This window comes from Antechinus flavipes, chromosome 1 (genome assembly GCF_016432865.1).
Source record: "Antechinus flavipes isolate AdamAnt ecotype Samford, QLD, Australia chromosome 1, AdamAnt_v2, whole genome shotgun sequence".
NCBI classification, from domain to species: Eukaryota; Metazoa; Chordata; class Mammalia; order Dasyuromorphia; family Dasyuridae; genus Antechinus; species Antechinus flavipes.
Genome location: NC_067398.1, coordinates 500,543,041 through 500,568,577, shown reverse-complemented (window position 1 = coordinate 500,568,577; position 25,537 = coordinate 500,543,041). Strand labels below are relative to the sequence as shown.

General features: G+C 33.4%; 1 protein-coding gene across 6 annotated transcripts in view; it reads left to right on the top strand.

Annotated features, from left to right (window-relative positions):
• Nucleotides 1-24,834, top strand: part of METTL4 (methyltransferase 4, N6-adenosine) — a 28,972-nt gene extending 4,138 nt beyond the window's left edge. For 2 of the 6 annotated variants that reach the window (XM_051970378.1, XM_051970380.1), the window contains 8 exons: nt 90-581; nt 1,938-2,000; nt 7,800-8,169; nt 9,744-9,813; nt 12,170-12,344; nt 13,702-13,808; nt 14,629-14,720; nt 24,017-24,834. In XM_051970378.1, coding sequence (XP_051826338.1) covers nt 162-581; nt 1,938-2,000; nt 7,800-8,169; nt 9,744-9,813; nt 12,170-12,344; nt 13,702-13,808; nt 14,629-14,720; nt 24,017-24,288 — 1,569 coding nt within the window. In that variant the 5' untranslated portion in view covers nt 90-161 and the 3' untranslated portion in view covers nt 24,289-24,834. Of the gene's footprint in view, nt 1-89; nt 582-1,937; nt 2,001-7,799; nt 8,170-9,743; nt 9,814-12,169; nt 12,345-13,701; nt 13,809-14,628; nt 14,721-15,653; nt 16,960-21,609; nt 22,588-24,016 lie in introns of those variants that run through there. The other 4 variants (XM_051970379.1, XM_051970381.1, XM_051970382.1 and 1 more) reach the window with 4 other exon arrangements.
• Nucleotides 24,835-25,537: the final 703 nt, after the last annotated feature.

Genomic DNA, 25,537 nt, shown 5'->3' with positions numbered 1-25,537 from the left:
ATTTAAAATTTACTTTTGTGTAGATATCATTTTTATACCATCATATTAAATTCTTTGTTTAAATTGATTTTGTTTTTTATTGAATTCAGGAACATTATAATTTTGATCTAAAAATTTTAAACTTTAGTTCCTCATTTCAAAGTCTTTCATGAAAAGAGACAATGTCTATTGTGCACCAGCTATCATCTGGATGGCTGCTGGATCATCTTGCCTTCATCAATAACATTGATTACCAACTCTGCCAGCATGAACCAACTTCTGGGAATACTGTATACATTTCATCTCCTCACTGTGGTTCTTCTAATGCAACTTCTACATCATCTATTGAACTTTCTGCTATATCGATGACCTCTGAGCCTGCCACAAAACCAGGGATTAATGAAAAAGAAAGGAATGAAGCATTATTGCAAAAATACACATTTCGAGCTGAACTGTTTCATGTTACTAAACCCTATGTAACGATGACTGATTGCATGGAATTTCAGCAAGGAAATAAAATAGAGGTTCAACAAGATGGCAGTATCAAGCTTGAGAAGCAAGAACATATTAAAGACAAAGATTCTATTTCTGCTGTTAGGAAGGTATGAAGTTTTCTGAAAAAATGTACATTGAATAATTTGTCATTTAAGTAGATTATTTCTTCACTATCAGGAATAAATAAGCAAGAGAGAACAAAAGAAGCTAAGAAAAGAAGTAGTGGATTCAAATTGCATAAAGAGGTGTAGATGTAAAATCAGATGACCATGTTTAACTCAAAAGCAACAAACAGATTTGGTACAGATTTTCAGAAAAGTTTTTCTTGATGAATTCAAATCTGAATGTCTCAGGAGTCTAACATTATTGAGAAATTAAAAACAACAGAATTAGAATACTAATTGAAATGAATTGAACTGAAATGAAACCACTGAATAAAATGGAAGCCATATGTACAATCAATCTTCAGGAACTCCTTGAGACAGCAATATATTGTAGGATCTTGATAATCACTTAGTAATCGATATGTAAATCTTTGAAAATTGAGAAAAGTTTACCTCAAAGCTATGGGTATAAAGGCTGTTGTGCTAATTTTACAGAAAAAGAAAAGAATAAAGATAGGTACCACTAGTAGAAATCTTATCTTCTGACTATTAACCTAATATATTGCCTTGTAGGCTATTTTTGTATATTGAATATCTTAAAAAAAAATTATAGCATGAAGTCATATAAGATGATTTTTAAAAATAGCTTCTATTAGGATCTATCTTAGTGAGACAAAAAGATTTAATAATAATAAAAAAAAACATAAATTTGATTTATTTGACCTTATTACAAAATCTTATTCATATTTACAACAAGATGGGGTAGGTTAGAATTGTTAACTACAATATTTTAGTGACACCAGGTATAATTAGTATGTTGGATTTTATCAGTATAGACAATTAGTATGTAACTGTTAGATCAACAAATAGGGCAATTATGAAGCTTGAATTTTTCTTGATATTGTTATGAAATTGAATCTGGAATTTCATTGAGAAAAAAAGCTCAGCATAATTAAACTATATTTGCTAATTGATAAGAAAAATTTGTGTTTGTTATAGTGCATTGCCTCCTAGGTTTGAGTATGTCTGGCGTTGATATTAGTAAAAGAAATAGGCTCAGTAATTGTTGCTTTTTGGTAGATATAGCTTCTTCTTAATTATATTTGGTGTCAGCAGGTGATGCATCGATACCTATTGTGAATTGTGCTTTTTATTTTTATTCATTAGTTTACTGTTTGGGTACAACTTACTATAGTCTAAATTTTTTGTCTTTAGCCCAAGGACACAGTTATTAGTGGAATGGACTAAAATATGCAATTTTAAAAAAGGAATGAGGCAAAAGAAATTGTTTATACATTTTGTAAGTCGAAGATATCCTGAAATATTAATATAATTTTCTTGTTTTTGTTCTCTTTTTAGAAAGGTAAAAGAATTATTCCATTCAATCAAGGTGAATTGGATGCTATGGAATACCATACAAAAGTAAGTTTCTAATATTTGTTGATTATAATGGAAATTTTGTGCAAAATAGAACTACAAATAGCATGAGCCTTTATTCTCTTGAAGTCAAGGATTCTGACCTTACCTGATTCTCACTTGTCAGCTAAAATTTAGTAAGTAACATACTAAACTACTATGCAAAACATTTAAATGATTCCATATATCAGATTATATTAGTATTTGCTAATATTCATAAGTATAGCATGAGTGAAATTAAACTATATTGTTTGAACTACAGCTCTGTTCTTTATTTCTAAATCAGGAAATATGTAAACAGAGGTTGGATGATCATTTCTCAGGGATATTACAGAGTAAATTTTTATATAAAGTAGAAGGTTAAACAAGTGATCTCTAAAGTCCCTTATACTTGAAATTATTCTTCAGGTATTGTTTGAATCTATACTTGAGCTTAACATTTTCCTTTTTTCTCAGTGTTCTTCCTCAATCCTTCCAACCTCTCAAATAAACTTCATGCACCTTAACCAAACTCAATTAACTCTCTCTGCTGTTGTTTCTAAATGGAAACATATTGACTCCTCTGATGCCCCACTCATTCCTGTTACTTTCATGACCAAAGTACCTTTCCCAGGTCTACATTCCCCCTTTGTGTGTTATTTCTGCTTTAGAATGTAAATTCCTCAAGGTTGGGACTATATTTGCTTTTTGTATTTGTGTCTCAGTACATTATAATGCACAATGCCTGCCATGTAGTAGGTGCTTACTAAATGATTGTTTCTTTCCATCCCTCCTTTTTCACTTGTGAGTTTAGTTTAAACATAAATAAAGTTAAATTAAAGTCTTTCAAGATAAGACAATTCAAAATAAAGAATTGAGGCTGGATAAGTGGTTAGAGCTAGAATTAATAGATTTAGATGTCATCAGCATACAGGCAATAATTGTAATGATGAGAGTAGATAATAGAAATATTATAAGGAAAGAAAAGAAGCATGCTGAGAATTTAGCCTTAGAGGATGCCATATAGTTTGAATGTCACTCTGAATCTTAGCAGGACAAGAGAATAAGACAGATCAGGGAATTCAGGACAAGAAAGTGACTGTGTCAGAGGAATCTGATAGACACTGGAGTTCTGAAGAAACACAATATCATAGCAGGAAGATAGTATAGGGGAAAGTGCTGAAATTTCATGTATGAAAACATACAATAAGTAAACATTTATTTAAATGCCTACTGTATGATAGACACTAGAGATATAAAGATAAAAATAAAAAAAAATCCTTATTCTGAAAGAATTTATATTCTCTCTGGAGAGATTGTATATGTATCTATATGCATGTATCTACCCATGCATGCATGAGTAAATATATGTACACACATTGTATAGACATATATATATATACATATATATATATACACATACATACATGGTAATTTTTTGAGTGGGGGAAGGGATCAGAAAATTAAAGATTTTATATGATTGCCAAAATGACTTTCCTTCAATGCAGATCCAATCATGTTACTTCTCTGTTCATTTAACTACATAGCAACCAGTTTCCTTTCCTTAGTTTTCAAAGCCCTTCACAACTTGATCCCAACTTATCTTTGCTGTCTCGTTAGAGTCCTGCCAAAAATTCCACATCCTATCACTGGTTTTCTTTGCACTGGTTTTCCCCATATCTGAAATATCCTCCCTCTTTCCCTTTGCATCTTAGAATTTCTGTCTTTCAAAACTAGGAACTATATATAAACATAATTATAAAACATTTTTTACAAAAATAAAAGTTAGATCTAAACAATTGGAAGAATATCAATTGCTCATTAAAAGGCTGAGCTAATGTAATAAAAATGACAATTTACCTAAGTTAATCTATTTATTCAGTGCCATACCAATCAGACTGCCAAAAATTATTTTATAGAACTAAAAATATAACAAAATTTATTTGGAACAACAAAAGGTCAAGAATATCAAGGGAATAATGAGGGTAAAGACTTGGAGTCATCTGTAGGAAACAAAATCCAAATTCTGGAGAAGAAACAAAGAGGTGGAAGGAGTCTCCAGATAGACTATGGTAGAATTCAGAGAAATGAATGGGAAAACATTTAGTATATACCTCCACTCCCCACTCCTCTACCCGACATAAATCAGATAACCTTTTTCTCATCCTCCACACTACTGCCTTTGTTCTTTCAATGGCTTTTTTTTTTCCATGTGAATGATAATTAAATGAAATTCTATAAAATGTCTTAAAACAATTCTCATCTTGGTAACCATCACCAAAACAAACATTAAATAGATAAAAATAATAACTGATATTTATATAACATTTTGACAAAAGCTTGTAAAGTGCTTTACAAATGTCTTATTTATTCATCATAGTCCTGTACAGAAAGTCCTCCCCTAGTAGAATCTTTTTTGATAAGTGAGAAATTTGAGGTTTCAAGTAATTAAGGGACTTGTCCATAGTCAGATAAGTAATGGGTGTAATAGAGGATATTTAAACCAGTATCTTCCCTCTTTGAGTCCACCATTTTGTTCATTACTCCAAATGACTTCAAACAAAATTTAAAAGTGTATGTACAACTATAAAATATAAATTATTAAAACATTTGTTTTAGCAATCCCATGACTTCATCTCTCTGTCTCTGTCTCTGTCTCTGTCTCTCTCTCTCTCTCTCTCTCTCTCTCTTTTTTTTTTTATAGTTTTTCTTTCTTTTTAAAAAAAAGTTACTACTAGTAATCATGGGCTATAAAATGAGCATGGAGAATGAAGAGAGGGAATATTGAATCACCAGGCTTTATTGAATACTTACTATAAGAATTAATTATGCTAGGTATTGTTAAATTGACTTTTTAATTATGCTAGGTATTATAGAAGATACAAACATTTAAAACCTGGTTTTTGTCCTCAAGAAGTATAACATGAAAACTAACACTAATAGATAAAAAAAAATGCAATTAGAGAGAATAATTAAATATCAATCTATAGAAAAAAGACGGGCTTGATTTTATTGGTATATGGAACTCCCAGGTAAGAAACAAAACATAAAAAACTTTACCAAAGCAGGTTGATATTTTTTCTGTAATTTAGTCTTAGGGAGTAGTTTAGTGACTTGCCTAGGATCATCTGCTATGCATTAAAGACAGCATTTGACCCCATTTCTTCTTGGTTTTGAGGCCAGTTTTCTGAATATTATACCTTGGTGATATAAAAGGATTTGTATTGATAAAAGTGGCTAGTGACCTTTACAAAGAAAGCACTTCCAGTAGATATTCAGAACAGAAACCATATTATATGGATTTAGAGACACATATGATAGTAATGAAATGGGGATATTGAGTAGAAATCACTTATTTGAAAAATCTCTCAAAGGAATGAAAGAAAGAGAACTTCTTTAGCTAACCGATAAGCATTTTGTCATTTGTTTTGGAACCTTCTTTGTTGCCTACAAACTCTACTGTGAATACCCCAAAGCAAAAATAGGTGATGATACAATAGAATCAGTGCATCATCTCATCAAACATTTTTAGGATTTTGTTACAAAATATAGGAAAAACTCAAAATAATCATAACAAAATAGATGCTATAATTTCTTTGATTTTTATACTGTAGACTATATCACATAGGACTGTCAAATGAATTTAAGTAACTATTAATAATAACTGTGAATGTCTCAAAATGTGCCATGATTATGGAAATTTGCCATAAAAGGAAAATGAGGAATTTGGTTATAGTAAGGGCAAGATATTCTCCTTAGTCATGTAGGCAGTCAATTGTATTGACATACTTAGTTTGTGTGTAAGTCACAGCCAGACTTAGAATTAATTAGGTGGAAACCAAGTCAAGAGGGCCCTACTTTATCTTCCCAAGTTTCTATACACTGCCACCACCACCCTTTCACCACTTCAGTATTCCCCTGGGACAGATATCCACCCGTAACAGTTCACAGATGTTATGTTTATAGGACTGCTGGCACCATAGATGATTGGCTTAATGACATTTCCTAATGATTTTATCTGCAACCAGACTCAGAATAATATCAGTCACAGCTCCACAAAAGTTTTTTAAATAATAACTTAGGTTTGGATTAAGTAATTATTATTATTATATTGTTGAGAATATAAGCATTATATTGTTTGCTTTTTTTTCTTTTTAGTTTAAATATTTAGTTAAAGTCCTTTCATGTCCAACTTTTGTGACCCTGTTTGAGGTTTTCTTGGCAAAAATGCTGGAGTAATTTGCCATTTTCTTCTCCAGTTCATTTTAGAGTTGAGGAAACTGAAGCAAATAGAGTTAAGTGATTTGCTCAGAATCATACAGCTAGTTAGTGTTTGAAGTCAGATTTAAACTCAGGAAGGTAAATCTTTCTGATTGTAGGCCCGGTACTCTATCCACCTAGTTGTCCAGCTCACTGAAACTCTCAAATTATTTAAAGATCCTGATCAAATCTTTGTCTTCTCATCCTCTTACTTGCTCTTAGGAGGAAAGGTAGGAGAGAAGACACAGGAGGCAGCTTCATGTTCCCATCCCATGACATTATCACATATATCCACATATACATACCTATATGTATATACACATATTTGAAAGTTCATAGTTTCTCATATCTTTGTTCCTACCATTATTCAATTGATTTTAATCTAAGCATTTACTATATAAAAAAATATAGATGGAATTTAACTGCTGTAGAAATCATGTCATTGTCAAGCCATTCTCCAGTTGATAAATAGTCAAAGGATATGAACAGACAATTCTCAGACGAAGAAATTGAAACTATTTCTAGCCATATGAAAAGATGCTCCAAGTCATTATTAATCAGAGAAATTCAAATTAAGACAACTCTGAGATACCACTACACACCTGTCAGATTGGCTAGAATGACAGGGAAAGATAATGCGGAATGTTGGAAGGGATGTGGGAAAACTGGGATACTGATACATTGTTGGTGGAATTGTGAATACATCTAACCATTCTGGAGAGCCTGGAACTATGTTCAAAAAGTTATCAAACTGTGCATATCCTTTAATCCAGCAGTGCTACTACTGGGCTTATATCCCAAAGAGATCATAAAGAAGGGTAAGGGACCTATAGGTGCATGAATGTTTGTGGCAGCCCTGTTTGTAGTGGTCAGAAACTGGAAACTGAGTAGATGCCCATCAGTTGGAAAATGGCTGAATAAATTGTGGTATATAAATATTATGGAATATTATTGTTCGGTAAGAAATGACCAACAGGATGATTTCAGAAAGGCCTGGAGAGACTTACACGAACTGATGCTGAGTGAAATGAGCAGGGCCAGGAGATCCTTATATACTTCAACAACAATACTATATGATGATCAATTCTGATGGACCTGGACATCTTCAGCAATGAGATGAACCAAATCACTTCCAATGGAGCATTAATGAACTAAACCAGCTATGCCCAGCGAAAGAACTCTGGGAGAGGACTAAGAACCATTACATAGAATTCCCAATCCCTATACTTTTGCCTGCCTGCATTTTGGATTTTCTTCACAGGCTAATTGTACAATATTGCAGAGTCTGATTCTTTTTGTATAGCAAAATAATGGTTTGGTCATGTATACTTATTGTGTATCTAGTTTATACTTTAATATATTTAACATGTTTTGGTCATCCTGCAATCTAGGGAAGGGAGTGGGGGGAAGGAGGGGGAAAATTGGAACAAAAAGTTTGGCAATTGTCAATGTTGTAAATTACCCATACATATAACTTGTAAATTAAAAGCTATGAAATAATAAAAAAAAAGAAATCATGTCATTGTAAAGTTTGTTCCTTAAAACATTTTTATTATTCCTTTTCAGATCAGGGGACTGATTTTGGATGGTACCACACAGTTAGTTCAAGAAGGCCTGAAAAGTGGTTTTCTTTACTCAATTTCAAAAAAACTGGACAATGGTAACAAGGCTATTGCTATGGGACTTGATAGCTGTGGTTTGGCTGAACTATGTGACATGGCTAAACAGTTGTCTTTGGTGAATGAAAATGAACTTGATACAGTACAGTTGATAGAGGCAAATATATCTGTTCCAGAACAGGATGTATTTTCACGAATTACCCAAAACAGCTCAAACTTTACAAAGATGATTATTCTAATGGGAGAGAAATACCTGTTGCCACCAAAAAGCAGCTTCCTTTTGTCTGATCTTTCTTGTATGCAACCACTTCTGAATTGTAAGTACATGTATGATCTTTTCTGAAAGGAATATCACTTCCATTTTGCAATAGAATATAATAGCTCATAAACTGAATTACAGTCTTTCAAGTGGTCTACTTTGCATAAGATTGATTAAAGGCCTACATTTGTGAAGAAGTGGTACCACAAATATTTTTCCCATTTGAATTTTTCTTTTAAACTTGTTATGAAATTCTATAGTCAGGAATTTGAAAATTTTGATAATTTCAGATGGTAATTTCTGTTATTTTGGACAAAGTTACAAAGATTTTAATGGAGTAAATATCATAAAACTAATATTCAGAGTATAAATGATTATAAACAAATGACAATATTAAATTTTGTTTTACAACAGTTAGAAATATTTTCAGTATTAATTTTTTTGCTAAGCCAATGTTCAGCTTTCACATAACTTCTAATTTATTTATTTATTTTTGGTTATTGACATAGTGTTAAGAGAGTTGCCCAAGGTCACACAGCTAATAGGTGTCTAGGTTTGGATTTGAACACAGGTTCTCCTGACTCCAGAGGCAGTGCCACTTAGCTGCCTTTTCTTTTCTTTTTTTTTTTTTTAATTATTTTTTTCCCTCTCCCATTTTTCTTACTCCTGCTAAAGAACCAAAACAAAGCAAAAAACCTTTCCAGCATAGGCATAGACAAGCAAAACATTTCTATATTGACCATATCCAAAAATGTATATTTTATTTAATTCCATCACCTCTGTATTAAAAAGTGAATTGGTTCTCTGGAATTGTGGCTCATTAGTATTCTTAAGTATTTCACAATTTTTCTTTTTTTTTTTTTTTAAATATTTTATTTTATTTAATAATAACTTTATATCCATGCCAGGGTAATTTAACATTTTTTCTTTTTCACAATGTGGATGTCACCTATAAATTAATGACTGAATAGTTGCTTTGTTTTTGTTTTTTTTTTTTGAGGTATTTCTGCATAGAGCAAAGAAAACTGCATTTTAAACACTATTGTTCCAGCTGAGGACTGAGTATTATATATATTTATTTTTTAATTTGGCCATTTTAGAGGTAAATTTTAAGTTGTAAATCAATTAGCACTTAGCCAAATAATTAAAAACCTCTTTAAAAATGCCAATTGGCAGTCTGATGTACATTTAATAATGGTATAAAGTCTGAGAGTTAAATTACAAAGGTAATTTACTATACATTTTAATTTGAAGTGACTATACTATTGAAACTAATGGGCCAATTAGAAATTACAAAGAAAGCAGACACTGATCTGATTCACAGAGTTATCAGTAGCAAAATAAAAATTTTGGCCAAAAAATGTCTTTCTTTCTCCCCCTTATTTTCAGCTCAGCAAAAAAGGAAATTATTTATAGCATCTCAGAGAGCATAAACCACATAAAGTAATCCCTGGCTTTTTAGATAAATTGTTCTTATTATAGTTTATTGGATTAAGTGATATAATACCTTTTCTGTTATATTTATGTCTAGTCGAATGTGCTTCACTTTGAGGATGACATTTAGCTTTTTTGTTTGTAATCTGTGATTACCAATGAGGAGCTTTTCTCCTAAATTTGTGCTTTTACTTCCAGATGGGAAAAAATATGATGTAATTGTAATCGACCCACCATGGCCGAACAAATCTGTTAAAAGAAGCAAACGGTATAATGTACAAATTTGTTTATCAAATTTACTGTTGAGACCATTCCAAACCTTTTAAAAATATTAGTCATTATTTACTAATAGTAGTGAATAGCTTTTCAAATATTTAGTTCTTATTTATGCTTTTAGACTTTTTTTTTGTACTTTGAATTTGCAATTTCATCAGAGTGGATACTTCTTCAAAGGCTACACATGAGAATCTCCCCATATATTTGTTTATCATATGTGATTCTTACTTATGTATTTTTCATAACTCCTCCATAGAAGATCTAGCCAATGTGTGGAAGCCCTTTCATTCTTTTAATATTTTGGGTTACTAGTTTGCCAATCAGATTTTTCATTTTTATTTCATTCTCATTACATGATCAGTTTACCTCCTTTTTCAGGTATAGTCATCCTCCAAAATGCCTTTGCTGCTTCTTAAGTCCAAGTTATTGTAGATAATTTATATCCACAATGCTTTTATTTATTGCCTTTTTTGAATTATTTGTAATTTTAATTTTTTTTGAGAATTAAGAAGAGGCACTTTAGTACAGTGGAAAGATTACAGTTTTTAGAGTTGGAAGGGTTTGATTTCCAGCTCTGTTTACTAGTTATGAATAAGTCACTTGTCTCTCCGAGTTTCAGTTTCCTCATCTATAAAATAATGTCTAAGGTCCTTGCAACTCCTTATAATCCTAGAGATCATGGCATGCCACAATCTACAGACATATAGCATCACTAAGAGAATATTGGAATTGAAGTAATTTCATGGGAAGGACAGGGAACTAGCAACTTGGAGAATAAGGAATGGTTTTTTTTTTATGGGAAATGACCCTGTGAACTGAACCTTGAAGGAAAGTAGGGGATAGGTAAGAGAGAAGGAGGTAAGACAAAAGCACTTTCCAAGCATGGGGGTGAATGGGTGGGAGGAGAGAGCCTATACGAAAGCACAAAAATAGGCTATAGGATGCCATGATAATAGAAAAGTAGGTCATTCTCACTGAAATAGAGAATAAATGAGGAATAAGATATATTGTCTCAGTAGGTTGAACCCAGAGCATGAGTAGTTTTAATAGCTAGAGAGAGAAGTTGTATTTTGCACTGCCTACATAGAGGCAGTGCAATAGGGAGCCAGTAGAGTATTTTGAGCAGGGAAGTGATTTGGTCAGACCTATGTTTTGGAAATATCAGTTTATGGAAACTATAAGGCAGATGGATTGGCAGATGAAAATGCTGGAAGTTTGGGGATTAATTAGGAACCTATTTTAACAGTTCAGGTGAAAGGTAATGAGGACCTTCAGGTGGCTTTGTTAATGAGAAGGGGATGGATTTGAGAGATACTGTGGAATACTGAGAAATAACTAGTGCAGTGGTAGCATACCAGCCTAGAATCAGGAAGACTTATTTTCCTAAATTCAAATCTGGTCTTAAATACTTACTAGCTATGTGATCCTAGGCAAGTAACGTAACCCTGTTTGCTTCAGTTTCCTCATCTGTAAAATGAACTGGAGAAGGAAATAGCAAACCATTCCAGGATAAATTCCAAGTGGGGTTAGGTAAAATTAGACATAGCTGAAAATGTACAACAAGTAAAAGGATAAGCACCAAAACTTAGCGATTTATTGCATATGGATATAGAGAAAGGAGAAACAGCTAAGGATAGCTGTGTAACCTTGGGAAAGTCACTTAATCCTGTTTACCTGTTTCCTCATCTGTAAAATGTAGTTAGTATCTTTGCCAAGAAAACCTCAAATGAGTTGTGAAGAGTTGGACACAAATGAAATGATTGAACAACAGCAAAGGTGATAAAAGTTTGTCCTATGTGGTAACAGTACAAATTGAAAGTCTAACAAGAGTTACAAAAGGAAAAGCAAAATTTTCAGATATTTCAAAAGAAATATAGACAGGACTTCATGACTGATTGGATTTAATGGAGTGAATGAAAGGAAAGAGTAAAAAAGGGCTCCAGTTTTTCCAGCTTGGGAGACTGAGAATGAGTGTGGATGTAACACTAGCTTTAGTAAAAGTTACAAGATATTTAAAACTGTAATTTAGTCCTGTAAGAAAAACAAGGATATTAAATGTTCTTTAAAAGTGCATTTTATATATTTCATGAAAATTCTTATAGTAGATAGTTTTAGAAGAGATGAAAACCACTTGCTACAAAGACTGTATTCAAAAAGAAAATGAAGATTGTTATATATGTCCACTGGATGTCACTGTTGATTCATACTTAGCATTTAGAAGTTTTCTAAATCTAGAAGCCATCTAAAAGATGGGCATAATTCTATACAGAGCTCCCTGTTTAATCCTTGTTTTTTATTTCCTATCAAATTTTCCTTTATGTACAGAATTTTTTTTTTATTATATGTAGGTACAATTATTTATCTTCTTGGCAAATAAAACAAATACCTATCCCCAAACTGGCAGCTCCAAACTGTCTTGTGGTTACTTGGGTCACCAATCGACAGAAGCACCTACAGTTTGTAAAAGATGAGCTTTATCCCTATTGGTCTGTGGAAACACTTGCTGAATGGCATTGGGTGAAAGTAAGTTCTAAAGTCATCTGATAATTTATTACTCAGATGGTGTTCTCTTTTGACTGTCATCACCATTACTTATTGTCTTTCTTCACTCATTTAACATTGTCAGATTAAAACCTATTCATTTCTCAGTCTTGGAGTGATGGCAGATTAATGGAGTTGTGCTAATTCCTCTTCCCCTTCTACTTTAGCCTTTTTGCCAATCTCTTTCAATTCAAAACTTTGCTTGGTATTAGAGAGGATAGATGTAGAAATTGGTATAAGTGAAGCTGCTGGTGGAGAGAGAAGAAGAAGAAATAAAAGAAAGGGCTGGATTGTTTTTTTTTTTTTTTTTTGCATTTAAAACTGCTGAGTTTCTATCTTTCCATTCTTTTTTTTAAAATTAAAACTTTTTATTTTTCAAAACATATGCATAGATGATTTTTTGACATTAAATCTTGCAAAACCTTATGTTCCAATTTTTTCCTCCTTTCCCCACCCCCTACCCTAGATGGCAAGTAGTCCAATATTTGTAATCATGGTAGAAAAATATGTTAATTCCAATATATGCATACGTCATTTATACAGTTATCTTGCTGCATAAGAAAAATTCTATTAAACCGGAAAAAAAAGGAGAAAGAAAATAAAATGCAAGCAAACACAAAAAGAATGAAAATGCTATGTTGTGAACCACACTCAATTCCCATAGTCCTCTCGCTGGGTATAGATGGCTCTCTTCATCACAGATTACTGAATCTGGCCTGAATCTTCTCATTGTTGAAGAGAGCCATGTAAAGGCTAGATTTTTAAAAGCTCATGTTTTTGAAATCCTCTCAATTAAAAATCCTTAAGAAAGACTTCAGATTGTTAAAATTTAAAAGATATTGAAAAATTTTTTTTAAAGAAAAAAGAATCCACTCAAATAATTTATCTAATCTTTTCTATATTCTAAGGCAACTGAAACGGCTTTTAATTATTTAATTATAATTAATTTATTAATTTTAAGTAAATAAAATTATATATTTAATATTTTATGTGCCAAATGCATGCTTTATAAAATAATCAATTAGTTTTGCCACTTTGGTTATTGTTTTGAAGTTTACAGATATTTTGGCTTTGCATTGTATTGTTAGTCATTTACGTAATTTCTTTGTTCCTGAAGTTTTAATCAGAAGTAAAATTATAACTGTTCCTATGAGGAAATATAATCCACTTTGTGTTATTTTAAGATTAAGTTTCTAGGAACACATTGCAATTTAAAAAAAGGAAATATGTATGCCAGATAATGGTTTTTCAGACTAGCTGATGAGGAAATACTTATCTTTCTTTTCAGTACCAGAAAATATTTGTGGATTTATTTAACTTTTTTATTACTTTATGTCAGATCACAAGGTGTGGAGAGTTTGTCTTCCCATTAGATTCTCCACACAAAAAACCTTATGAAGGTCTAGTCCTGGGGAGGATTCAAGAAAAAACCGTTTTGCCATTAAGGTATGAGAAAAGTATTTTTCAAAGTTGGTATAGTATAAGTTTCTTATATAAGCAAAAACCAATCTCACTCTTAATTTGTGTATATTTGAAAACCTGAAAATTGAGAGTAAGTAGAATAGATAATTTTTGTCATTTGAACTTTTTGTGTGTATGTGAAGCATTGGGGATTGGGTGACTTCCTCAGGATCACATGTGTGTGTCAATTGTCTAAGGCCAGATTTGAATTCAGATCTTCCTGACTCCAAGACCCATGGTCTATTCATTGTGTACATGTATTCTTGTCACATTTATTTTCTTCTGAGTCTAGCTTGTGTTTTACACTCTTGATACTTAAATATTTAGTCCAAGATTTTCCTTAAAATTATTCTTCAAAGTAAAAACATGATCAGTTTCTTTTGTTCATCAGTAAATATTTAAGCACCTAACCTATATGCTAAGCACTGTGCTAACTGCTAGTTAAACCAAGAAAGGCAGAAGCATGCTCAATCTTGTACAGCCAAGCTATGGAAAGAACAAATTGGAAATAATTAACAGAGGGAAGGCACAAGAATCAAGAGACAGAGAGGTCAGGAAAGGCTTCCTGTAGAAGGTGCTAAAATCAATTGTGATCTGTTTCTTTTTCACATCCTTTTAAACATATTCCTTGGGCTACATTTTTATGATTTTTCTTCCTCATCACAGCTACCTTTGGTGGTACTGAAGCAAGAGAGTCCTTGGAGAGTGAATACTTACAAGAAAAGATGAAAAATGCCATACTTATAATTGGTACATATTATCAGACTGGTAACATAACTTACTTTTTAAATTTCTTTAAAAATAGGAACCCAGAAATGAAAGTGCTTCCAATTCCAGACCATAAAGTAATTGTCAGTGTGCCCTGTACCCTTCATTCACACAAACCTCCTCTTACAGGTATGTTTCTATTATTGTTGTTATACTCTTTGGGCTTTTATTAAATTCACAGATCATAAGTTTGACATTTAAATAATTCAAAGATTTTAAAGTATTTAAATGTGAGATTGTGTTATAGTGAAAACAGAATTGCATTTGGCCTCAGGGGATTTGGGTTTATGTTCTTGTTTTGGTAATTAATACTAGGATTATTTGAGGGTCCCTTTAAATTCTAAAGACTTTTCCAGCATCACACATGTATTAAGAAGCAAAGTGAGGATTTGAACCCAAGTCTTCTGGCTTAAAATCCCATAATTTCTACTATACCATGATCCTATAAGTAAATCCAACATCAAAAAAAGTTTGCAAGATGAGAATTGATAAACTAGGGTCTGAAGGATCTTCAGGTCTTGCCCTTCTCTGTGAAGGCTGCATTTGAAATGCACTCAAAATAGCCACTAGAGAAGTGGCTAGAGTTATGTTCATATTCTGTAGAACCTGTGGTTTTTCCTTATTATTTTGAGAGATTTCAGTTTTCTTGACGTGCCTTTTAATGAATTGCTGGTATGGACTGTAGCCCCTAGTGGTTATAATGCTTCTTTGGGTTATGCTCTTATTATCTACCGCTCTACAATTTGCCAACATATTTCTATTTAGGCCTTTGAGAATAAAATAGCAATACATTTTTGACTTCATATTTCAGATTACTTGCTTTACATAGATTTTTTTTCATGGAAACATATTTAATTAATTTTGAGGTTATCTGTGCTGTAAAGCAACTCAAGAGAAAACTCTTATCAGGAGTTTGCATAATATTTAGTTCCTCATATAGAAGGTTCATTCTGCATTACCACTTTGGCTTTTAGATATGAACAGGTGACATCTGCCTGATTGTTTCAAAGCACCATTGAGATTTTTTTTCTGTGTATAATTAATTGTCATCCTTTTTTTCAGGTAATATACCTTCATCCTCACTCCCCAAACACATTTCTATGTGACTTAAAATGAAGAGTACCTTAAAATGTATGGAGAATTTGACAGTGATTTTTATATTCAACCCAAGGAAATCTAATAAGTTGTTATCTCCTTTGTACTTTTCTCCTTTAGTCAGTGTCAGGAATTTTGTGGAATATATCCTACATGTGCAATTTTACAAAATGAAAACTGCTGTGCTTTTTAAAAGCACAGATATTTCTGAATAACTAAAGTTAAACTACTTAAGTTTAAAAACCAAGCGATTGTAACTAAAAATCATGGGAGACTATGTTAAAAATAGGGTATTCAGGTTAGTTATATAAAAAGTATCAAAATCTCTGGGGGCAAGGTATAAGTAATGCAATATTTCAGTTTTCCACTAGAGGGTAGAAGAACCACACCAAGAATTTTGAAAGCCTTCTAAAGTTGAAAGTTTTGTAACAATGTATGGATAAATCATGCAGATTTTATTTTGTTTAAATAGTTACAATGAGAAAAACATTAGTATTTATTGTTATTCTATTTTATTTCGTGATACTCTTAAAAGTATATATGTCAGTGCATATGTACTGATTTTATGGATTTATTCTTCTGGGGAAGATGCAAATTAAAGTAAGTCATCAAAAAGTAACATTCAGGTTCCTGCAGAGCATTTAACTCTGGAATCATTACTGTAAAAATTTTGGATGATACATGTTCTGTATTTAGTGCTCACAGCTTTAATAAGTCATGGAAATGTACTTAAACTGTTGTATGCAAATTCATAAAGTGAAATTTTCTAACTCCAGGTTTTTATTCAAGTAACAGCAAGTTTTTCTTTTAGTTTAATTCATGATATCTTTCACAAAATGGTAAAGCTACATTTTCTTCTGCAGGAGAAATGGCAAAATATTATGTTCCACATAGGATAATTTTATTGTACTCTCAAAATTAGAATGTTTTCCTCTCATAGATACATGAATGTGAAATATGAAAATGATATTATAAAAGCATTTTAGAAAACCTAATCCATATTTTAAAAAGTTTATATTATTAAAAATTTTTTGAATCACAAGCATTTTTACTACTCATAGCTCCCTTATTTATGCTGCTCTATGCTTGATGATCATTTTCTCCTGAAAATGTAAAAATAAAAAAAAATTACCTGAGGTATTACTAACTAAAGTTAAAATGTGATAAGATTATATTGACATCAGATTTAATACTACTAAAAACCAAATCTTAGTCTTTTGAGCTGGCAATATGGCATATAATAGTGGAGCGTCTGTGGATTTTTGAACTTAGAAGGCAGTAAACTTTGTTAAAATGTGAATTAATTAGGAAAATGGAAACAGATGATGTTTAGCTTTTTAGTCAGATTATCTAGAATACATTTATTCCTTACATTTGGAAATGTTTGTTCTTTCAAGATAGATATCTGACATTGCAGGTTTTCTTTGTGACTTGAAGCAAACATGTTCTGCTGGTTCTCACTTGTTCCACTTGAGAATCTTTGTCTGACTCACTTGAGAACAGGAATCAGTTCTTTTTGTTCTGGAGTGTGCTCCTCTACCAGCAAGAGATTTAGTCTTCTGGTAAAGATACTTAGAAAATTAGCCCAATGGGTTGAAAAGATAAAGGTCATTGAAACTCTTGGGAACTCATCATTGGGACTGACTAGTAATTCTTCAAGTGGTTTCTCTCATGCTTCCTAGTTTAGAGTTTAAATTCCTTCTGGTCTTTTAAAACAGTGGTAGCAAATCATTTATTATCATTTATTAATTAAGATTTAATATTTTCTCTACATTGTTTCTGTTTTATTTGTTTGTTTTCACTTGACTCCAGAGCAAGCTAGCAGAAGAAAAAATAGGGAATATGATGGGATGGACAAGCAGATCATAGGACATAGGACAGAGAAAACCTTCATTTTTTTTTTTTTCCTCTGCCTCTAATCACCTTCCCAGTGAGGAATGAAGGAGGATGATTAGCTATTTGGGGATTATCTGTTAATTTTATAAGTATACCCCCCTCCCCATGGAGCCATTTTGTAACTGTGGATTTAGAATTTGAACATTTGAACTAACTTAATAAGTTACATATTTCTATTAATTTTCCTAATTTCTTTATAAAATTCTTAATAAAGTGACATAGCATAATAGCATCTGAATACTATTCCTTATTATTTCTTTTCTTATTCTCAATTGGAATGGGAGAAGAAAAAGAACCCATATCTATGTTCAAAATGCAATATTGCTCAATGGTATGACAATCCAGGTGAGGAACTGGTTGGACACTAAGTGGTTCATTGTTATGGATCAGAACTCCGAACTTGAAACAAAGGATTCTTACAAGGTACTAAGTCAGTGGAATTGATAGAGACAATAGTTATCTAATTTAGCATGGTTTAGTATGATTGATTTAATCCTACAAGGAGATGTTATGGGCCAGAACTTGAGACAAGGTGCTAAGTGGAATTGAGGAGACGATAGTTAAATCTAGTTTAACATTGACTTAATCCTACACAAATAATGGTTTCCTAGTGATATAATGATTGATTTATGTGGTGTTCTCTTCTTTTGTATAATACAATGGTTCTCTCTGAGAACAGGTTTCTTGGGGAGGTTTTTGGGAGTCAGCCTTAGTTTCAGGTAAGAGTAATAATCACTCCATTTTCCAGATTTCTTTTTTATAATAAATACTGGGGAATTCCAAGGACTTAGAGAAGGTTGTAAGTGTCCTTGGTCAATTGCTCTTGCACTATATCTACTAAGGCCTGAATTTTATCTCTTGTTAAGAGCCACTGTTCTACCCACACTAATGTATCAGTTTTCCATTGAATAGGAACCAGTGAGAGTGCTGACAGGCCTTCAACAGCAGCCCTGCCTAAAAAGCTGAAGTACTTAATTGTAATCCTATCTGCTGTAAAATTTCTCTTCTCCACAGATTGATGGGGATTTTTTCAACCACAAAAAGAGTAAAAACTCCTGTTTCATTTTCAAAAATCCATTTCATAGGGGCAGCACTAACTTCTGCTGCTATTGAGCCTCTTACACCAGACATGTAGGTGTCTGCCTTAATCGTTGGCCAGTGACTGGGCCTAATGACAGTAAGAGCTGCACCCGTGTCTACCAATCCTTTTAATGGTATTCCATTCACATAAATAGTGAGCATAGGTTGGTCATCTGTCACAGCTGCAGTCTAAAATATTCCTGGACTCTGCTGCTTGAAGTCAGAATCTGGCCAACTATCATCAGATTGTCTATTAGGGGTATGTAACAGTAAGCTTGATGCTACTACTTCTCCTGGTTGATAAATCACAGGTTGTCTACCTGTGTTAGTGACTGGGAGATTAGCTACAAATTCCCCAGTTTCCTACATCAGTGTGTGGATGGCCACTGTTTTGTAAGCCTCTCAGGAACTGAAATGGTCAAGCCTATTGTGCCTGGGGGCAAGGGATCCATAGGCTGGACAGGAACAGATTTCACCTCTCCAGGGGATATCTCAGTAGTCTCTACTGCATACAACTCTGTTTTCCCTAATTGCAATCTCCTTTTCCTCTCTAATTGCCTTTTGACTGATTGATTGTATAAGGTTTATACTCAGTGTGGGGCATATAAGCTAGAAGCCTCAGCCAGGAGACAGTCGGAGATTCAGAAGCCAGAGAAGGCAGGTGGGAACTCCAGCTCTTGGAACCAAGGAGAGAGATAGGCTTCTAGAAAAAACTAGCTGAGCTCCAAGTGAAGGAGACAAGACTTTGAAGGAGACAATAAAGGATTTGGACTTTAATCCCCAGCTACTCATGTGGTGATTACTGAACTGAAAGGAAGGCAGCTCCCAGAGGCCCCAAGAAAACCTCAACAGAGAACATTATATTTTAAAGAGACTATTACTTTTTGGCACCCAATGTGGGGCTGGCATGATCCTGATTTCAGTGGAAAAGTCTCCTCCACCCAGAAATTAGGGTGAGTACAAAAATGGACAAGGAAACTTTGTTAAGGGCTAAAGTAGTACTTCAGCGAAAACAGCCTTCTTTTCCAATTCAAGGAAAATGTATAGAGAATATTGTCAGACTTATGAAAAGTCAAGGTTTGATTGTAACTTGGGAGCAGATCATTGAATTTTTAGAAACAGTACAGTATATATCTTCTTGATTTTCTATGGAAAAATAATTGGATCTAGAGGAGTGGAGATCAATAGGAAAGCAACTATGTCAATACTACAGTGATTATGGACCTGACTCAATTTCCAAAGAAACTCTTTATACATATAATTTAATACAACTGACTTTAAGAAATTATATAAGTATTAGAATAAGAAAAAAGAAGAAAGAGCAGGAGGGGGAGGATCCAGATTAACAAAGTGAAAAGGATGAAGAATCAGATAAGAATGGAGTTAAGTACAATTCTGAGTGTGGTACTTCATAGCAGATGCCATTAGGCAGAGGTCCTCAAACTTTTTAAATAGGGGGCCAGTTCACTGTCCCTCAGACTGTTGGAGGGCCGGACTATAGTAAAAATAAAAACTTTGTTTTGTGGGCCTTTAAATAAAGAAACTTCATAGCTCTGGATGAGGGGGATAAATGTTCTCAGCTGGAGCATCTGGCTCGGGCGTAGTTTGAGGACTCCTGCCATTAGGGCATTCCCTAGCCCCTGGCCTACCTCCCTCAATTAACCTTTTATGGGTGGAGGGAGAAGGAGGAGGGGGAGAGGCAGTAACACAATCAGCACCACCTATGAAGCAGCCTATGACAAGATTGAAGCAAAAAAAAAAGGGCAGGATATATCTGATTTAATAAATGAATACCATGTGATTGAAGAGCTTGACTCTTCAGGTCAACAAAGGAGAAGATATACTCCTTTTGATCTGGAAAAAATTAAGGATTTGAAAAAGGGTTGCACTCTTTATGGGCTGTATAGTCTTATATTAAGATGTTACTAGATAATTTGGCTTATGAAATCTTAACCCCTAGTGATTGGAAATCTATATCAAGGACATGTTTAGAACCTGTACAAAACTTGTTGTGGCTTTTGGAGTATCATGAATTATTTAGGATTCAAGCCCAACACAATAAGCAAACTGGAGTTAATACTCCAATCACATTTGACCATTTAGCAGGTGAAGGTCAGAATGAAGACAATTCAGCACAAATTAATTACCCTATAGCAGTGTATGAGCAAATTGCTATTGTTGCAATCAAAGCTTGGGGTTCCCTCCCAGGGAAAGATCGCGGGGAAACCTTCACAAAAATAGAGCAAGGTCCCAGTGAACCCTTTGCTGATTTTGTGGGATGTTTGCAAACAGCTGTCACAAGAAACATTAGAAAAAATGCAGCTACAATAATAATGATCAGACAACTGGCTAAGGAAAATACTAATGAGGTTTTCAGAAGAATTATATGGGGACTATACAAAGATGTTCCTTTAGAGGAGATCACTGTGGCACAGTGGGCACAAGTTCTTATTATACCCAGACTATGATGAACATGAGAAGACAGGGTCCCTCTTGGCAAGGGACTTCTAGAGAAACTCATTGATGCTTTCAATGTGGAAAAGTTGGACATCTGAAAGCCCAGTGTAGGTATAGGTGAGAGAAGACATAAATGCCACAAGGGCTTCCCCTGGGCCTCAAAATGTAGATTGACCCAGGGAAATGAGAGGCAGGCCCCAGCCCCAAGATATCATACAAAAGACAGGTGGGGCATGATGGCAGCTGAGGTTACACCTTTAGAACTTCAGGACTCTGATGTGATCAATCAGCAAAAAAGCAATCAGATGGGAGAAAGGGATTATAATTGAGGGAAATACAGGCTTTTTTTTAACCCAACAGAAAGGCAGTGTCCAGTGCAAGCAGCTTCAATGTAATTGCCAGGTAATGTGGAGAGATCCAGAAAGTGGTAAATAGAAGAGACTAGATAGGTTACCTGCTTGGGAGAAAGGATTTGCTTGTATCTTTACAGATGGAGAAGGAATCAGATGGATGCCAACAGCACCTGGCTCAGAGAGACAGAAAAAGAGAAAAACCTCAAAACAAAGGAGAAGACCTAAGAACAAAATCTGCAGGAATCATTGGATTCCCTATACACATGAAGTAATGGACAGTAGATTCCTTTTGGACTATTTCTAGGACTTATGGACATGTATAATTCCTCTTGTTGATTCATGTTATTTGTCACATCACTACTACCCTGTGTTACTATGTGCTTATGTAATTTATGTAATTATGTGTAATAACTCCTGTATTGATGGATTTATGTATATCTGTTTTAAGTGTGATACCCTTCAGAAACCTGCTAATCTGATTTGATTCCCCATTTCCTTTGGTGTTTTCATCTCCCTTCCTGAGATATCAGGAAGGGTGTGATCACCTCCTTTTATGGTATTTTTACCCCTTTTTTGAGCAGTCAGGGAAGGTGTGATTACCTTTTTTGGGGGTTCTCACCTTCTTGAGAAGTCAGGAAGGTCATGACTACCTATGTTCTAAAAACAAAAGAAAGTGGGAAATGTTATGGGTCAGAACTCTGAACTTGAAACAAAGGATTCTTACAATGTACTAAATCAGTGGAATTGATAGAGACAATAGTTATCTAATTTAGCATAGTTCAGTATGATTGATTTAATCCTACAAGGAGATGTTATGGGCCAGAACTTGAGACAAGATACTAAGTGGAATTGAGGAGACAGTGATTAAATCTAGTTTAACATTGATTTAATCCTACAACAAATCATGGTTTCCTAGTGATATAATGATTGGTTTATACTCAGTGTGGAGCATATAAGCTAGGAACCTCAGTTGGGGAGATTCAGAAGCCAGAGAAGGCAGGTGGGAGCTCAAGCTCTTGGAACCAAGGAGAGAGATAGGCCTCCAGAAAAAGTAGCCAAGCCCCAAGTGAAGGAGACAAAACTTTGAAGAAGACAATAAAGGATTTCGACTTTAACTCCTGGCTACTTGTGTGGTGATTATTGAACTGAAATGAAGGCTGCTCCCAGAGGCCCCAAGAAAACCTCAACAGAGAACATTATATTTTAAAGGAAATATTACAATTCATAGATTCTGGTTATGAGTGTTTTTCCTTTGTAAGATCAGATCTCCTTTCTCAAGTAGAGTTGCAGCTTTTTTGATGACTTCAGACTTCCTAGTACCTACTGGTTTATTTGCTTCCTGGATGACTTCTGGCTGACAATGAACAAATTTTAGATTTTATTTTATCTTTGTACCAAAACAAAAAAAAGCCAAATACCTACTTCTTTCAGTATAACTTTAGACCACATTAAAGGTAACTAGGGACTGATAGGGCAGAGAATTCATGGGAAAGAAATGAAAGAATGATAGTTTTATTGTCCTCTCAACCTCTGGGGAAATTTCTTCTGAGGATAGCAACATTTAATTGTTTACTTATGAAGACACTAGAATTGTACAACAAACCCTTGCTAGACTGTCCTCAAACTGAATCCCAGTTAAATCAAACTCTAGGTACTTTAACCTTTATGTAATATTTAATAGCTAGTGCTCAATCACTATCCCTCTCCCTATCTCCCACTCTGACTCATACATCATAATGATATAGTAACTGAAAAAACATACAACTTAAAAATCATTGCTATGCTGTTTTTAAAAACTCAGATATTCCCACAGTGTATTTTGTGTCTGTGTGTGTAGGCTGCTAGGGTGGGACAGTGGACAGTTGTGGTTCTGGAGTCAGGAAGACCAGAGTTCAAATTTAATCTCAAATATACTTAGCTGTGTAAGCCTGGCAACTTATTTAACCTCTGTTTGCCTCAGTTTCCTTATCTGTTAAAGGGGGATAATCCTCACAGGGTTGCTGTGAGGATCAAATGTTACACAAATTGTAAGTGTATGGCACATTATAAGCATAATTATAAATTCTTTTTCCTTTTTTCTTTTTCCTCTTCTTCCATCTCTTTTTTTTTTTTTTTATATTGGGTATCACTTAGTTGTTCCTATAGATGTTTTCAAAGAACCCCCTCTCCCCCTTTCTCCTTTCATGGAATCCATTGATTAAAAAGTAAATTGGCTTATATTCAGGAAATGTTGAGTTGACAATATTGAAAAATTTGAAAATCCTCTACGTAGGTGTTGAAATCCTTATTTCTTATCCCTCAAATAAAAACCAATAAATCAGGACTATTGAAGGCTCTGATGGTGTTATTTCCAATCTCAAGTGCACTGATTTCCATGACTTTCCAACTATAAATAGTAAAGCCTGTTGATGAAATTCTTAAATTAATTTTCTGTCTTTTAAAAAAATGAAAATTTCTCATTTTTTTTTAACAGTTGAAAGGAAATTGATTTTTTCCCTCTTGTAATCATTTTTGGCTTATTTAAATTTTTTTTTTTTTTAACAGAAGTTCTAAAAGACTATATCATGCCAGATGCTGAATGTTTGGAATTGTTTGCTCGAAACTTACAGCCGGATGGACTAGCTGGGGAAATGAAGTTCTTAAATTTCAACATATTGATTATTTCATTACTCCGGAGATTAGAAACTGACCATAATCTTCTGATTAAAGTAATCGTTCTCTCTGACTCCCCCATATCCTCTAATGTGACCTACCTTACTATGCCTTTTACTATTAGTTGTATGCTTGGGTATTTAAATAGTACTATTATTGTATAACAAAATTCATTGTAGTGACTAGCCTTTGTATTCATTGAGGATGAATTTAACTTCCTAGCAGAAGTAAAAAGAAAAAAAAAAAGAGTTACTAATAAACTCATGGTGTCTTAAAAACCAAACAAACTATAGACACATCTCTGGGATACAATTATACGATCAGAAATATTCTAGCAACTGCCAAGCACATTGAGGTTTATGCCATATTCTTTGGGATTTCCATATTCAGGGTCTCTTGTCAGGATTTCTTGACAACAGAAGGGAATAGCTTCTTTCTTTAGACCCATTTTAAGAAAATTTGTTTTTCAGAAAATAATAAATATATATTAAATTTTTTTATTATAGCTTTTTATTTACAAGATATATGCATGGATAATTTTTCAGCATTGACCTTACAAAACATTCTGTTCTAACTTTTCCCCTTTTTCCTCCCACCCCCTACTTGTACATGTATAGATAAACCAATACATGTCAAATATGTTAACATATATGTTAAACACAATATATGTATGTATATCCATACAGTTAAATAAATATTTTTAAAGAATATTTATATCATGTATTTTTTTAAAATTTTATTTTATTTTATAATAACTTTTTATTGACAGAACCCATGCCAGGGTAATTTTTTTTACAACATTAACCCTTGCACTCGCTTCTGTTCTGATTTTTCCCCTCCCTCCCTCCACCCCCTCCCCTAGATGGCAAGCAGTCCTATATATGTTAAATATGTTGCAGTATATCCTAGATATTATATATGTTTGCAGAACTGAACAGTTCTCTTGTTGCACAGGGAGAATTGGATTCAGAAGGTAAAAATAACCTGGGAAGAAAAATAAAAATGCAAATAGTTTACGTAAAATTCATTTCCCAGTGTTCTTTCTTTGGGTGTAGCTGCTTCTCTCCATCATTTATCAATTGAAACTGAGGTCTCTTTGTCAAAGAAGTCTACTTCCATCAGAATACATTCTCATACAGTATCGTTGTTGAAGTGTATAATGATCTCCTGGTTCTGCTCATTTCACTTAGCATATATCATGTATTTTTTTCAAAGGATGGAAAGAACACTGGATTTGGAGACAGAAGACTTGGATTTAAATTCTACTCTCAGACATTTAATATATGTGTCATCCCTGATAAGTCATTTAACATCTTGGTACTTTAGTTTTTTGATTTATAAGATGAAAGATAGCCTTTAAAATTCCTTCAAATATAAATTATGATCTTATGAGACTAAAATCTGGTTATCAAC